Genomic DNA, 15,321 nt, shown 5'->3' on the forward strand with positions numbered 1-15,321 from the left:
TAGCCCTTAAACAATTACACCATAAATCGATGATGAGTGAAGCTGAAAAGCTGACTGGAAAAAAACAAATTTTATCAAAATTTGAGAATAACTTGGTGGATTTATAAAAATATGAGAGAAACTCATATATTAGTCACTAATTTAATTTTTCAACTTCAGTTCTGATTGATCTCATATATTGGTCTTTCTTTATTTTTCTCTTAGTTCATGGTAATTGGAGCAGTTGGTCTTCATGGCCAAACTGTAACAAACCATGCAATGGAGGATCCAAGACAAGAAAACGACTGTGTAACAACCCTGAGCCAGCTAATGGTGGGAGAGACTGTGAGGGCCCAGCAACAGAGAGTCAGCCTTGTAACCCTAATCCTTGTCCAGGTTTGCATGGCTCGCTGAACACAGTCAAATAATTTATTAAATAATGATTATATGAATTTCCTATCTTTAAATTGTGTGATAAATAAATACATAACTGTACTTGGGAATATCATCACATTTGAAGACGCAACTTATGCATAGAATATAAGACTTTTTTCGCAACTGTATTAGTTTCTTCTATAATAAACAATTTATGTCTCAGTCGGTGGAGGAGGGAGGCAATTCCCGTGTGGACTAGCTAAAACATGATTTCAATCATAAACGGTTCAACAAGTACGTTATAATTTCAGGACTTTTTTCCCGACAGTTTGATTGGAACAAGAGTTTCTATTAGTTGCAATCTTTTAACTATGATGATTCAACATTACTTGAGAAAACTTTCTCCGAAAAAAAAAATAAACGACCTGGTTTGTTGATTTCAAAATAAAAATAAGAATGAAATGAGCCCCTGTGCTACTTCGCTCTATCATCAACGCCCTTACTTTCTTCTTGGGGTTGGAAGGGGGAAACAAAAGTTGAAACTCTGGGTGGAGTGACCTTTTACAGAAAGAAGAAAGGCCACCACGAGTAGTCTAAAACCGACGATTGTTGATGTTGTATAACTTTGATTTTTAGCTGGGGATCTAAACTATAAGGTCAAGTATACAGCAAAAACCTGGGATGCTACTCTTGCAGACAAGGGGAGCTCCAGTTTTACAAAATTCGCAGGCAAAATTGGTCAAGATGTAAGTACTTTGTAGTCGTTGTTGTTGTTGTTGTTGTTGTCACCGTTGTTGTTATTGTTGTAGTTTGTTGTTATGGATAGTTTTTTTTTCACTTTTCCTAATTGATTCTTTTTTAATTGTTTTATGATTCATTAAACTTACACGAAACTTCTATAATCAACAAATTGCATCTCAGGTAATTGAACTTTACAGCAAAGCATCTCAAGCTGTGGCAGTCGAAGTGTTATGGTTCAGGTAGTGTCTTCTTAGTATAATTGACAATGTTAAGATTTATATGTTTTATAAGTTATTCACGACGATACCTGAAACATTTTGCTTATGTTTTATACGATGTTCAGTCTCGCTTTTTAAAACTCATCAATAGAGAAGAGCTTGGAGAAGTGCCTGTGAGGCCGGTAGAGCCCCGAACTGCAGAAGAATGCAATGCGTAACCGTGACAACCCTGCGAGTAGCATCCACCCAGGCAACGTTACATTACCTCACTACTCGGCTCTGGTGATTTGACAGCTTTTGTTGTGTTCAACCAATCAAATTATTTGGCCATTCTAAAAAGGATTAGTGGCTTATTTAACCATGTTTTATGAGAGTGTAGACCATTCAAAGACACTCTCTGAAAATGAAGTTTGTTGCAATGCGAGGGAAATTTAACGGATTCTTTATCATAAAACAAACAATAAAGAAGCGGTGATTGTGCTCTGTTGTAAAGCACTTGAGAACGGCTCGAGTTGCGAAGAAGTAGGGAGAAACACTCGACTACATCCCGTTTTTCCCCCTAAACTTCTCTCGTGCTCCAGGCGCTTCCTGCGTGCTTTGCAATGGAACAGAGCACAGTCAAGCCTTCTTTATTTTTTAATAATCGACCAGTTCTTAGTATGTCCTCACTTGACGCAATGGTAACGAAATGGTCCGGTATGCTAGATGTCCCGAGTTCGATTCGAGGCGGAACTTATATATATATATATATATATATATATTTTACCTATTGTAGTTCTGTTTTGTTTCTTTATATATGTCTTTTTCAATTTATTTATTTTATTCCCCGTTGCCGTTAGTTATTTCCCCGTCTTCTTAATTACTTCTTGCCTTCCCTCCGAAGAGCAGCGCCAGATCCTGCGACTTACGTATTTCTAGTTAATAAAATTGATCCCTAGATAGACAGACTAAAGCTATGTTCACACAATACCAAGTCGCATTTCGAGCGGAAACGAAAAACGATCCGGTAAAGTATGAACACCTATGTATCTGTAGCGTCACTACCTAGGTCTGGGTAGTGCTTCTGTTTTAGTCGTGCCTTGTGGGAAATTTGATTCACCTTATCAGAAGCACAACCAAGATTTGGGTTGTGACGCGTCATCAGTGTGGAATTTCTGCGCTTGTTTCTCAGACGTCATTTGGAGGGGAAACCAGTGGTAGCGTCGCCAAATGTCGGCCGTTTTCTCAGGCTGACGTATTTGATATCTGACTCCACTTTTGCGGTTGGCGCGGCTGCAGCTTTGCTCCGAGTAACAGAAATCGCGCCGAATATACCGTTCGTTCAAGTTAACAGAAACCTCATCCGATAAGATTTTCGTGCCGACACGAAAGCTATCCGCTATAGCCTAAATCAGTGACGTTTCTCGTTTAAAGTATGTGAAGGCAACACGACGTGTGGCTGGAACCCGAACCTATAAATCCGAAGCTCGAGATGAATAGTACAAATGGTTTCCTTTCTTTTCGAAATTTTCATTCATTGATTGTTTATCTTCTGCTTCAACTTTCAGAAAAGGAAGTGTGGTTGTCAGCTTTAACGTCAGTTACGCGGCAGTAGACGCGCTACAGATCGTCACAATGCAAGAGCAAATTGAAAGTGGAGGAACGTTAGGTGGTAGTCCAGCAGTGCTAATAAACATTTCAAGCAACTACGGTAAGGAAGTTCTGAGTACTCAAACCACACTTTGCCGAAGCTCATTAGGAGAACCCTGAACAACATTATCTTACTTAGCTAATTAATTATTCGCAGGGCAACAATTATAAGACGTTGTATGACAATTATCATATTTCCCTGTAACTGAGCGAAATTGCATTGCATTTGTCCTTTTCTTTTTCACCACAATAAAATCAGTCTTTACTAAAAGTACGTATTATGCTTTAGTTATATCATCAGGGTTTTCAAGTTTTATTGTAAAAGGATTTGTATTTGAAGACGCGATGCCTAAATTGTACCTGCTCAGAAGTAGTCCTATTGAAGGTTTTTCAACAGTCTACAAAACTTTGCATAATTATCGTACTTTATGCGACTAGTGAAGTAACAAATTTGCCACATACCATAATTTTGGTAGCTCTTCTGAAAGCAAATTTTCTTCTCGATCGCTTTCAAAATATACATGGGTCTGCAGGATTCTGTAATAAAAGACATATATACTTGACAAGCTATTTTGTTATCATGCCCACTTTTGTCTGAAATAAATACCTTATTTTACTTTGTAGTACCAAGTCAACCGCCTGCGATAACACAAGCAGTCAGCACTACATCAACAACTATCTACCTGGAATGGACAGAAGTTACACAACTAAATCCTACTAATAGCACTCTTCTTGGATATGGTATTGTGTATAAGAAAACAGGGGAGATTTTTCAAATAGGCTTCCTAAAATCCGTAAGCCCGGCACCACTTGAAGCAACGTTGGAGGATCTGGAAAAGTTTACAAATTATGCAATTCGAGTGTTTGCTTTTACTGATAAGGGGAATGGAGTTTCAAGCCAACCAGTCTCGTTACGAACGCAGGAAGATAGTAAGGTCAATTTAATTCTTGACACAGCTTTGCTCATCTGATAACTGGCCAGTATAATAAGGAATCTAATGTCGTACAGAAAAATTTAAAATAAAAAAAAAATTAATCTTCGCGATCACGTGGTAGGCTCGAGAGTTTTTGCTTAAGAGAACCTCAAACACAACTAAAAGTTCTGATCTTTTTCCCAGAAGAAAAAATCAGAGAAAGATGTTAGGTATGAATATTTTATCCCATCTGACACTGAGAAAAAAATACCAGATTTAACTCTTACAACTGGCAGGCGTTGTTCTGGCATCTAGCACTCACACACTCGTCATTTTCAACCTGGGATATGTCATGACTTCCGAAGCTTGATACTTCAAGCAAGTATTCCTCGTAGGCTAATGACGGAGATATACCAAATGATATACCAAATAAAGCAGTCTCATATACCTTTCAAACTTGTTAGATTATTGTCCTTTCCGTATAGAATAGAAGCACTGGCCCATATTTTGGATTTCGCATCATGTGCAACGATCATGCGATCTCCTAATTAAATCAAAATGAACCAATAGGAAAGCGTCATCTTTCCACTGAGTCAAGTCTAAAAATCATCCAACCTACCCAGTTGTCAATACCAGAGCATCAGTACACACTAACCATTTTATCTAATTTGGAATTTATCGTTGAAACAAGGTACATTGTGCAATGGCTTGAGATTCTGATTTGCTCTTGAAATTCTACTAAATCAGTCCTCTCAGGTTTTTTTAAACTCTTTTTCTCCATTCTCCTTTTGTCAGTCCCAAGTCAAAGTCCACCAAATACAGTTGTTAAATCCACAAGTTCCAGTACGATTGATGTGTCCTGGGATGCAATCGAAGACTCTTACGTACACGGAATTCTACTGGGATACGAGGTAAGGTATACCAAAGATGACGGCTCAACTCACGCCTGGCAAACCATAACTCTGGATTCAAGTACATTTACAATGACATTAAGTGATCTGGAATATTTTACACGATACAAAGTCGTGGTTTGTGCCAGAACTTCTAAAGGATGTGGAAAAGGATACTCTGCTACTTCCTACACTTGGGGTGATGGTAAGTATAGTTCTGTCTACATTTTACAGGCCAGTTACAGCATTAAAGCAGATAGTTGCTTTCTGTTTATCCTTCTCCTTCTTTGAATTTTTGTAATATGGCCTTTTAATGGCTATTTATGAGTAAGCTACAGGCTCGGTTCAGTTCTAAAAATGATATTTGGTACAGTCACTAATCTTTCATAGCCTTGCTCTTCTACCATTGACATGCAAGTAGTGGTATAAGGATTAAAATGTATGTTGTTTTCAAGTGCAATCTCATTAGTTTTAAATAGAATACATTAACGTCGATGACGTCATTGCCTTTTGTTTTTATGTCCTGAATAAAATGCGGAGGAATCTCTTTAAGCTAAGGGCATTTGCAATTCATGTTATAATTATGGTTTAACCGGTCGGAAAGGTTTTCTTAGGGCTTTCCACAAGCTGCACGAGATTTTCCCAAAAATTTCCAGTAATTTCTCAAAATGTTGCTCAAAGTTGCTCAAAAAACAATCAAAAGCTGCTTTTCATAACGAAAGTTGCTCAAAAGTTGCTCGAAAAAGCAAAATCCTGTTTTAGTCTGATACCAAAACATACAAATTGTACAACAAAAGTAAGGTTTCTAAATAGCATTTTTGTGCAATTTTGCGACGTAAACAGCGTTGCTAATTAAAGTTTGTCCTCATTTAAAACCAACTGAGCCAATAAAATTGTTAAATGACCTTCTTCCCTCTGCCGAGTTCGAATCTTCGTCCACCATTTTGAATTTTCTCTAAAAACCGCTGACCTAACAACCCGGCTACTTTTATATGGAGCCCATGTTCTGGCCCAGGGGGGAGGATTTGGCCCCTTATTTTACAGGAAATTCATAAACTGTCGACTGAAACAGTGTGAAATATGGAAGAAAGGCCTATTTAAGTACTAAAAGCTGTTTCGATATCTCAGAATAAGAAGATTTACTAGAGAAATTGCTCAGAATGCAAAAAGTTGCTCGAAACTAAAAAAGTTGCTCGAAATAGAAGAAGTTGCCAGTTGTGGAAATCCATAGGTTTTCTAGCTAAATGTACTTTAAGGTCGATAAATGTCTTGGTTTTCGATGGTTGATTAGAACATAAGAAACGTTTTCATTGGTTAATTCATGGAGTCTGAGAAATAAACTCAAACTTGCCTGTGACTTACAATCACTGAGCCGTAACATAATTATGCACGTTCTATTTTCTACCGCTGTCATTATCCTCGTTCCGGTTTACTGTTTCTTGGCGGGCAAATCGTGCTACTAGTGAGGACAAAGCTAAAATAACTCTTTTTAGCGCAAAATACAATGTTTTACTTACCCCTTTTTATTTCATTTTTATTTTCCCTCCACCACATCGACCCTATGTCGACCTCAAATCGACCCCACATCGACCCTACATCAACTCCACATCGACCCCACATCGACCTTACATCGACCTTATTGTTTTCCTCTACCACCTCCACCACCACCACATTTCTATTGTTCCCCTTTTCCTCTTCCACCGTCGCCTCCTCCTCGTGCTCCCCCTTATTTTGATTGTCTTCCCTCATCCTCTGTTCATCTTCATTTTCATTGATTTCCCTCTTTCTCTTCCTCCTCGATTTATTTTCTCCTTCCTCCTCCTGTTCCTCCTCATTTTCATTGTTTTCTCTCCACCTCCAGCTCCCGGACATTTACGGACCTACCACCTAAAAAATAGCACAAGTACCTATCTTAATGAAATTCCCCCGCATTTTGTTATGAGATAAGGACAAAAGGCAATGACGTTATTGGCGTTAATGTACTGCACTTGAAACTAATGAGATTCCACTTCAAAAAAACGGATAATTCCAACCCTATAACACTATTCACGAACCAAAAAAAAAAAATAATAATAAAATTGAACTCAGGGTTTAGTTCTCGTGAGTCTTTTTTTCGTGCATACACGAGTTTAGAGGAACTGTAACGGTAAATGTAGCGTTAGACCCTTTTTGGCGAAAAGGTGGTCACCAAAATCGTGCGCGTGGCCTATTTTTTTCTTGCTCAATAAACTAAGAAGATAAATGAGACATTTTAAAAGATCAAAGCTGTATCACTAAACTACAGTATCAGGACTGTTCTCTGTCAAGTCCACGTCCTCTCTTTTTCAGTGACTTCAGCTGTTGCAGAGCAGACATGCGACGGGTCTGAGGGGAGGGGAAAGGTGGGGTTGAAGGGTGCCTTTAACAAATAAAACGGTTCATTTCTATTAACTGTAACTGTTGTATCATGGATTGTCAGGATCTGGTTAAATTTTTTCCTTTTGAAATATCATTTTAAACGCTGATCGTTACTTTTCTTTCTCTGTAAAGTACCGGACAGACCACCACAGAGTATCGAAGCAGATAATTTTACCTCAGAAGCGACCATACCGGTTACATGGACTCCCGTTCCAGATGGTCACGTCAACGGACTTCTGATAGGTTATTCCATAAAATATCAAAGAATTTGGACCGCCGAGAGGTCCATCTTTGAGACAGAAGAAGAAACCATAACCGTTATAGAAAGCGAGATGTCAGTTCTTCTTCCAGTTCAAACATATTCACGGTACAAGATTAAAGTAGCAGCGTTTACTCAAGCAGGAATGGGGCCTTATACTGAATATGTCTACGCAGGTAGGTAAATGAACCGCAAAAGACGTTTGGTTTCAGTAGGGTGTTTCAAAGAAATTTTTCCCAGAAAATGATGGTATATATATTAAAAAAGAAAAAAAAGCACTCACGAGGTGAGTGACGTCTGAGTTAAGGTCGAGAAATTGATCACCCATTCTTCCTACTTTCTTGTCTAGAAATGCAAGCCAAACCCTAGGATATCCCTAAATGGCCTAAGTGAGCATCGTACAACGCAGGTTCGTTACCAGGGTCCCTCTTCCTCCTGTCGTCCTGTCACCTGGTTCGTGGGTGAAAGACTCGGAATGCGAAAAGAAAGACGCTTCAAATAAAGTTATAGAAGCCTTTGTTACGAACTGTCTTGATACTGATGTCATGTAAACCGAAGCCTGCAACGGGCAATTTAGCTTCTAAACTGAAAGAAACCAACGCATAGTATAAATATTAAACAAAATAACAATTTGTAATGCTTAACAGATGTTTGGAGTTCTGAAATTTTATATTTCTTGCATAACTTAGTCTCTTCAGTTCCAAAGTAAATCACAATCAATATTCCCAACTCAGATCACTCAAATCAGTGATTATTCACCCGTCTTTAATCTAAATATGATCTTCCTATACTGTTATCAACAGAAAGCTGTCGCTGCCCCAAAATTCTGTACACAAACTACTGGTCAACATTTCCATATTTAAAGGTCACTGAAGACGATAGGCTTGAAGGACTTTTTAGTGGAATTGTCACAAAGATGGTACACGATGCTTGTGGCTACTGCCCCGCTTATGGCGATACAACCATCGATACAGCGACCAACGGCAAGGGAGAACGCGCAGCCAAAAGGGGCATATTACAAATTCTTGATGACATGGATGACGTTCCACAGATTACCTTTCCTATCTACGGTAATCGTTACGTCACAAAGTTTATGGGAGACAATCCGTATATCAATTTGGTGGAGTCCCCTGGAATAGCTTTCATTGCAACTGTTAGGCCCCCCGGAAAGGCCGCTTTGAACATGGTAATGGCTGTATTGGGTACCGCTCCGTTGATGGTGTTGTCTGCATGCTTTACTTTCATATCTGGATTTATAATTTGGCTCTTGGTAAGTTAATCAAAGTAAAAAATAACGTGAACATTTCCCCTGCATCAACGTTACTGAACCAAGTATCATGATGCATTTTACGCTGCCTTAGTAAACAAAAGGGCTCCGCTGTTATGTGTAATTTGTAGTGAAACGAATGATACGAGATTTGTTGCTTGCAGGATACAAGGTCTAATCCAGATGAATTTCCACCTGGTTTTATGAAAGGTGTTGGTGAGGGATTTTGGTGGTCTTTCGTATCAATGACAACTGTCGGGTAATGTTACATAGTGTGAAAACCGTGTTTTCTTCACTCATTTACTTGTCGTTTTAATAGATCTATCAATGCATTATGTCAAAGCACAGTTGAGGCACATTATTACTCAGTAATATATCGTGGACGTTGACCTAGTACGTGTCGAAAAGTTGCATTCTATATACGATGGTTTTTCTCCTGTAAATATTTTCGGTAACTTGTCTTCGCTTTACCTCAAATCGCATTTTTACAAAAACAATAAACATTTTCTCAATGTTGTTGAAAAAATAGGGTTTTTTCCTCAATTCTATCATTGATAACCTTCGGTGATTCATTAGCAATAAAATATTTTAAAAAGAACAATTATCATATTTTTTACCCTCTTTGTTATTTTACAGGTATGGAGATCGATCACCCAGGTCCATTCCAGCCCGTATTTTTGGTATAGTGTGGACTTTAACCGGACTCGTTATTATCGGAATTCTCGTGGGCGCAATCGCCTCTTCGTTAACTTCTGTAAACGTGCAGAAGGACATCACTCTGTATGGCACCAGAGTAAGTTCTTACAGATCGGCATTTAAATTTGCATGGGAAGCTTTTGATACCCCACGTCGACAATTTTAGTGTCCTCTTCAGTATATTAGGGAACCTGCGTATAAGAATGAAACTATACATAATCGTTGATATCGACATAGTTTATTGTCTCTTAATACATAACACCGATACCGCTAATACTGTTATAATAAAAATGAGGGCGACAGCAAACTAGTGCCGACACTCAATACTTGCTAGCATGACTAGTTCCCCATTCTCTTCTTTCCCACCTAGTGCCAAAAAGAGACGACAAACATTCTTTGACCAATATTTTGATTTTTTAGAAAATTAATCATGGGAGACGATAGGCGAGGATGTTCAGTTTTAATTCTAGGGCAGCTCACGTCCCGATAACGATCAAAACAGCTCCAAAACTGCTTTATTTTCTCAAATATCACTTTAGACGAGATAGTTTTTCAAAGGTAGTCGCTCACTGATTAAAAGCCGAACTACTAAGAACATTACGCTTAAACATATTTCTTAAAATAAATACGTTTCTCAGGTTGGGGCGATACATAATTCTTCGGAATATCGTGTAGGAATACTGAAGAACGCAAAAGTAAACACAGGTAACATCCGATATTATTCCTCTTGTTGATGTTGTTGTTGTTGTTGTTATTGTTGTTGTTGTTTTGACAAAAACATTTGAATTTAATAAAAGCATCGTTTTTAAAAGGGTTAGATTCATGATTAAGCTTTTTTGCTAGGAAGGGTGCCTGTGACATCCAGGATCTTCTACAATTGGGAGACAGGTGCTACATGGCGACATCAAGCAGGAGGGGACATCCATACGTCGCAATAATGATACAGTGGGGAGGGATAGAATAAGGGGAAGAGAGAAGACAGTCTTTTAACCACGAGCTTGAAAACACTCACAATTTCCGCAAACGGGAGTGTGTCATAGTCTGAGAGAAAATGAGATCGTGGAACATGCAAAGATGAAACACTGCGAAGTCGCGCTTGATTGTCAAGCCTGAGTTAAATAGCATACAGCTGTGTTAAACTGTTTTGCGTGAAGGATACCAAACATTACATTAACTGCATTTTAAGACGTAAAAAAGTCGCTTATTTAATAACGAACATTATCTGTAACACCTGAATGATGTTACAACTAGTTAGTTTTGTGGTGAAACGGTCGAGAGCAGTCACCAAATGACGGAATGCAAAATATTGACAACTCGACACGGAACAATGTCCACTACAACACACAAAAGCTAACAAACAATGGCTTCTGCAACTCCAGGAGACACTCAAGAAAATTGACTCAACTATTTTTTGATTGCTTAATTTATTATTTGATAATGGTCACCGGTCACCGATTGATTAATTGTTTTATTGATTGATCGCTAAATTTCAGAACATAAGTATACAAATTTAGATGAGATCAGAGTGGCATTGGAAGATGGCGAAATAGATGGCGCACTGTTGGACACTTATGTGGCGGCCGAAAACAAAGGGACACTTCTCGACGACAGGGTGTTTGTGAAAGATATTCTGGATTATCCATTTGGTTATGGAGTGGTTCTTTCAGGAGCGGCGAGGAATGTTGAGCAAAGATGCCGTGATTACATAGCCTTACATATCAGCGAGATATACAAAATTGTAGAGAACAAGACAAAGACAGTTGAAGTAAGCTGCGAGTAGTTATCGCTTCTTTTAGCCATTTGTGATCGACCTTAAAATTCCGTGCTAGACCTAACTGTGACTTATTCGCAGAGGGTTTGCTCGCTTTCTGTCGATGTACGTGCAAAGTCTCTCTTCACACACGCAGCAAATTCCCCACCTGCCCCCGCTACCATTAAAATTCACATGGCGAAAACAGGTGCTGTGGCTTTTTTCGCGAGATCAATTGAGACGCGATGCCACTTTTTTTCTCTTACTTCTTAACAATTTTTCTGTTGTTTTCAGTCATTAAAACATACCCAGAGTAGCCTTCCCGCCCATTGCTATAACAACTGGGAACCTATCGATGCCAGAAAATTTGATATGTTACCTCAGGGTACGCCCGTCCGTACAGACTCTTGAGGCATGCATCTTAATCAGTAAAAGAAACTCAAAACCGATAAGCTTTTCATTAATGTCCATAGGCATCCGATGGCGGTTTAGCTGAGAGTACTGGACTATTTGACCCTGCATCTCAAATGCTTCTTTTGGCGGTCGCTTCTCTGATTGGTCTCTTGGTAATGGCTGTGATTATTGGCCTTTTCTATCAGTGTCTGGTAATCGTTCCCCGAGCAAAGAAAGGTATGATGAACAAAACCTATACCTTCATTTTCACTTTCAAAAGCTTTGTTACAGTTCTAAGCCTGAGTTTGCAGCTCTTGGGGTAAGTAAAGCGAGTTAAATCAAAGGGTCCAGGGGTAGTCCGAAGGAAAAGCGGCTCTCTCTTTTCTGTGAAATGTTGGAAACAATTGTCAGCAAAAGAAAATGGTAACAGCTGGGTGTCCCTGACTTTATTTTACACAGTCAGTATGTACTTAGGAGAGACAGACTAATGTCGGAGCCAAGGTTTTGAAAGGTTATTAGCCTTCTCTGTCAAGTTGTCATATCGGCATAAGACATGCAGAACTCTATCGCCAGTGTAAGTAAAGCGAGGCTAACTTCCACTCGGGTCACATAAAAGTATTTAGCAGACTAACTTTGGAGATAACAAGTTTTTCGTAGAAACGATTTTTTTGGGGCGGAGGGGTTGGGAGGGGGGCGGTGTTGGTCGATGAAAAAAAAAGAGTTAAAGCCGGTGCTTGGAAATAAAATGTTTTTTTTTTTAAATTTCAGATCAAGAGATGAAAGCATCCTCAACACATTTTGTGTATAAGGAAGTCCTCGTGAGAGAGATGAACGATTTCGTTGATGCTTTCTATTCCAAGCTGTCCAGAAAGATTGATTTGATAACGAATAAGAAGAAAAAGGAATTGAGAGAGATGAATGAACTGAAAAACGACAGACAGCAAGAAGCTCAGCTTTGGAAATCATCCAAAGAAAAAGCAAATTCACCAGGAGACAAGTATATAAAACGAGCTGGTGTGGCATATTTGCCTGCCGATTCTCCAGAACAACCTATCCTCTGTAATACAGCACAGAGTATTCTCAGTCAGCAAAAGGAGGGATGCCAGTCACAAATTCTATCTTCGATGTATCAGGCTGATGACGCCATAAGTGTTGACAGTGCTTGCGTTTCGATGACATCACCAGATAACTGCTCCCTTCACCTCAGTGACATCAATACAACTCTTTAGTTAAATTCTACTAGTATCCTATCACAAATCGAGCATTCTCATTGGTTAACGTGCATGCTATGTAAATGTGTTAGATAGCACTTATCGGGAAGTCCATAGAAAAAAGCTACGGGTAAATAGCCCGATTCAGGAAATGTAGAAGAAGAGTGTACAATAACTCCATTACTATGAAAGTCTTTTTCTATATATATAATTAATCGAAGAAAGGGCAATAATCGATAACATGGAATACAGAATCAGCTTCACATCATCTACTTGATCTTGTGGAATAGTGCTTTCAAATTTAGAGTAGAGTACTTGTCGCCCTTTTTCGACTATCTGCCATTTGTAGAAGCTATCCACCATTTGTAGAAACCACCTGGCAATATTTCCATCAAAAGTTCTGTCAAGAATTCTTGACTTGGTAAAGATAACAAAGTTTTCATGAATTCAACGTGCGAGATTTTTACAGCCAAGCCAGTTCAAGAGTACCCCCCAAGATTGGATTAGTGAATTTTATTCGAAATATGAATCCGTTAGTAGTTGTAGATTCATCATTCTCTGCATTCCTGCATGCGTAATGAACAGTGAACTCACACGCGAGGTAGTTATGAAATTTCTAATAATATAATACATAATGGTCTTTACGTGGTGGCTACGCCAGAAAGGGATACCTTTTTCAGGCTTCAGGTATCTGAAAGGGTGGGGATTTCACTAGTTGGAACATATAACAGGGTAGGGAAATCTGTCATTTCGGTTTGTTTTGTTGCCCACTTGGGTCGGTCATATCACTGGCTTCGCGCACGAGCCTTAGAGTTACTGAAAAATTACTCCGCTTACAACTGATAAAAAGAAGTCTTGTTGGTGCGAGTCTAAGAGTCAGTTGTATTAAAAAAGAAAACCTGAATTCGGATGCGATTTGAAATAGGTAATCTTCGTCAGAGAAGTGCTTACGTGCTTAGTAAAGCCTAAATTTGGAAAATTCTGAAGCTTACACGAAGATGATTGATTGATTGATCGATTGCATGATCGGATTGATTGAACATTCATCCGATCTGAACTGTGGCAAAAAGAGAGATCCAGTCGCTAAAAAGACAGCTATCCCGGTTTGTAACATAGCACATTTTCTTATTGTTTTTTAAAAGTCAAATACATGATTTAACAATACAGTCAAAAAACATATACATTTTTTTTCTTGTATTAACGCAACTGATCTAAATACTATGCTATACCCGTGGGCCGAGGATTAATAATCCGAACCTAGCAGTAATAACCAGTCAAAATGGAACGTTTTGAACGTTTTCCTTTGCTTGTTGTTGTTGTTGTTTTTATGCTTGTTATTGCTTGTATAGATACAAGCAATTCTTAGTTAATTGACATGTGCGAAGGGTAACATTTTAAAGCCTGTAGCAAGTCAAATGGTTTACGACATAGTGTTCGGGAAGGTACGGAAAATATGTGCTGTGTTCTCTGGCGATGCAATTTTCTTAGTCTTTTTAGTCTGTTCAGCAAATTTTTGATATACTTTGTAGCAGCTCGTTGTACAACCTACCAAATAATAGTTCTATGATTAATTATAGAAAAGACTCCCACTCGGTTAGTTCGTGTTAATGCTAAGCACCCTTGGTGTGGTTCCAAACGCTAACAAAACAACAAATCATGAAGAAGAAGACAGTGCAGGTTATCTACGAGATAGAAAAGAAAACAAGGAGAAGAGAAGATAATTCAAAATCATTCAGCTTAAAAGTTGATTGTTCTATGTGCTAGGTTGAATCCTTTTTATCAATCGAGCACAATAACGTTACACAGTTTGGAAAAGTAAAGCAAAATCGCGAGTTCATTGTTCGCAACCACCCAAAGCGGCCATTGGTGGACACAAAACAATAAAAATAATTTCGAAGAATTCCCGTGAAAAAAAGGAGTTTAGTCTCCAGCGGAGAGAACGCTTTTTGTTCTTGATTGCTAGCATGGAAATCGATTCGGTACAATATTATTCTGCAAGCCGTTAACAACATAAGGACTCGGAGTTAACTGCTCTGTCCATTCCGGGTGACGAGAAAGGCTGGGAACAACAATTACGTTTGCTGAACAACAGAACGTTCAAACTCCAGAAACTAATGGCTATGATCCTCAGTTAAAACAAGAGTTCAAATTCCGCAGGATTTACTTGGGACACCCAAAGGGCCACCATTATAGGCCACCTAACGAAACAGGAACAAGCTCTATACACTTTTTAACGTACCCTCATTTCATATTATCTTTCCCTGTTTAAGCATGTGCAAGTGCGCGCGGTTTTTCTCGCCATTTTTTCCTGCCCATTTTTTAGGTTTTCTATTTTCGTATTTATGGCCGTTTTCTTTTATTTTCTGTTCTCTTTCACTAAAATGAAGGCCTCGCTCTTATATTCTGTACCTCACCGCCTAGAAAATGTCAGAAAACATAAAGGAGGACATTCTGGTTAGTAATATTTCAGTTATTCAACTTTAAATGAATAAGGAATTGCATACTTAGTTTTAAAAAATCCATTTTAATAATCAGTGAAAATAAAACAAAAAAAAATCAGAAAGAACTTTCGAAACCCCTGTAGAACGCAACAATATGACAT

General features: G+C 38.6%; 1 protein-coding gene across 1 annotated transcript in view; it reads left to right on the plus strand.

The window, feature by feature from the left end:
* LOC140922346 (uncharacterized) overlaps window positions 1-13,206 on the plus strand; it is a 21,264-nt gene extending 8,058 nt beyond the window's left edge. The window contains exons 4-17 of the mRNA XM_073372336.1: window positions 160-375; window positions 991-1,100; window positions 1,276-1,334; window positions 2,861-3,003; window positions 3,567-3,872; window positions 4,652-4,951; window positions 7,276-7,578; window positions 8,206-8,672; window positions 8,834-8,928; window positions 9,306-9,462; window positions 10,004-10,070; window positions 10,859-11,130; window positions 11,589-11,745; window positions 12,277-13,206. Coding sequence (XP_073228437.1) covers window positions 160-375; window positions 991-1,100; window positions 1,276-1,334; window positions 2,861-3,003; window positions 3,567-3,872; window positions 4,652-4,951; window positions 7,276-7,578; window positions 8,206-8,672; window positions 8,834-8,928; window positions 9,306-9,462; window positions 10,004-10,070; window positions 10,859-11,130; window positions 11,589-11,745; window positions 12,277-12,737 — 3,113 coding nt within the window. The 3' untranslated portion in view covers window positions 12,738-13,206. The remainder of the gene's footprint in view (window positions 1-159; window positions 376-990; window positions 1,101-1,275; window positions 1,335-2,860; window positions 3,004-3,566; window positions 3,873-4,651; window positions 4,952-7,275; window positions 7,579-8,205; window positions 8,673-8,833; window positions 8,929-9,305; window positions 9,463-10,003; window positions 10,071-10,858; window positions 11,131-11,588; window positions 11,746-12,276) is intronic.
* Window positions 13,207-15,321: the final 2,115 nt, after the last annotated feature.

Source organism: Porites lutea, chromosome 13 (assembly GCF_958299795.1).
Source record: "Porites lutea chromosome 13, jaPorLute2.1, whole genome shotgun sequence".
Lineage (NCBI taxonomy): Eukaryota > Metazoa > Cnidaria > Anthozoa > Scleractinia > Poritidae > Porites > Porites lutea.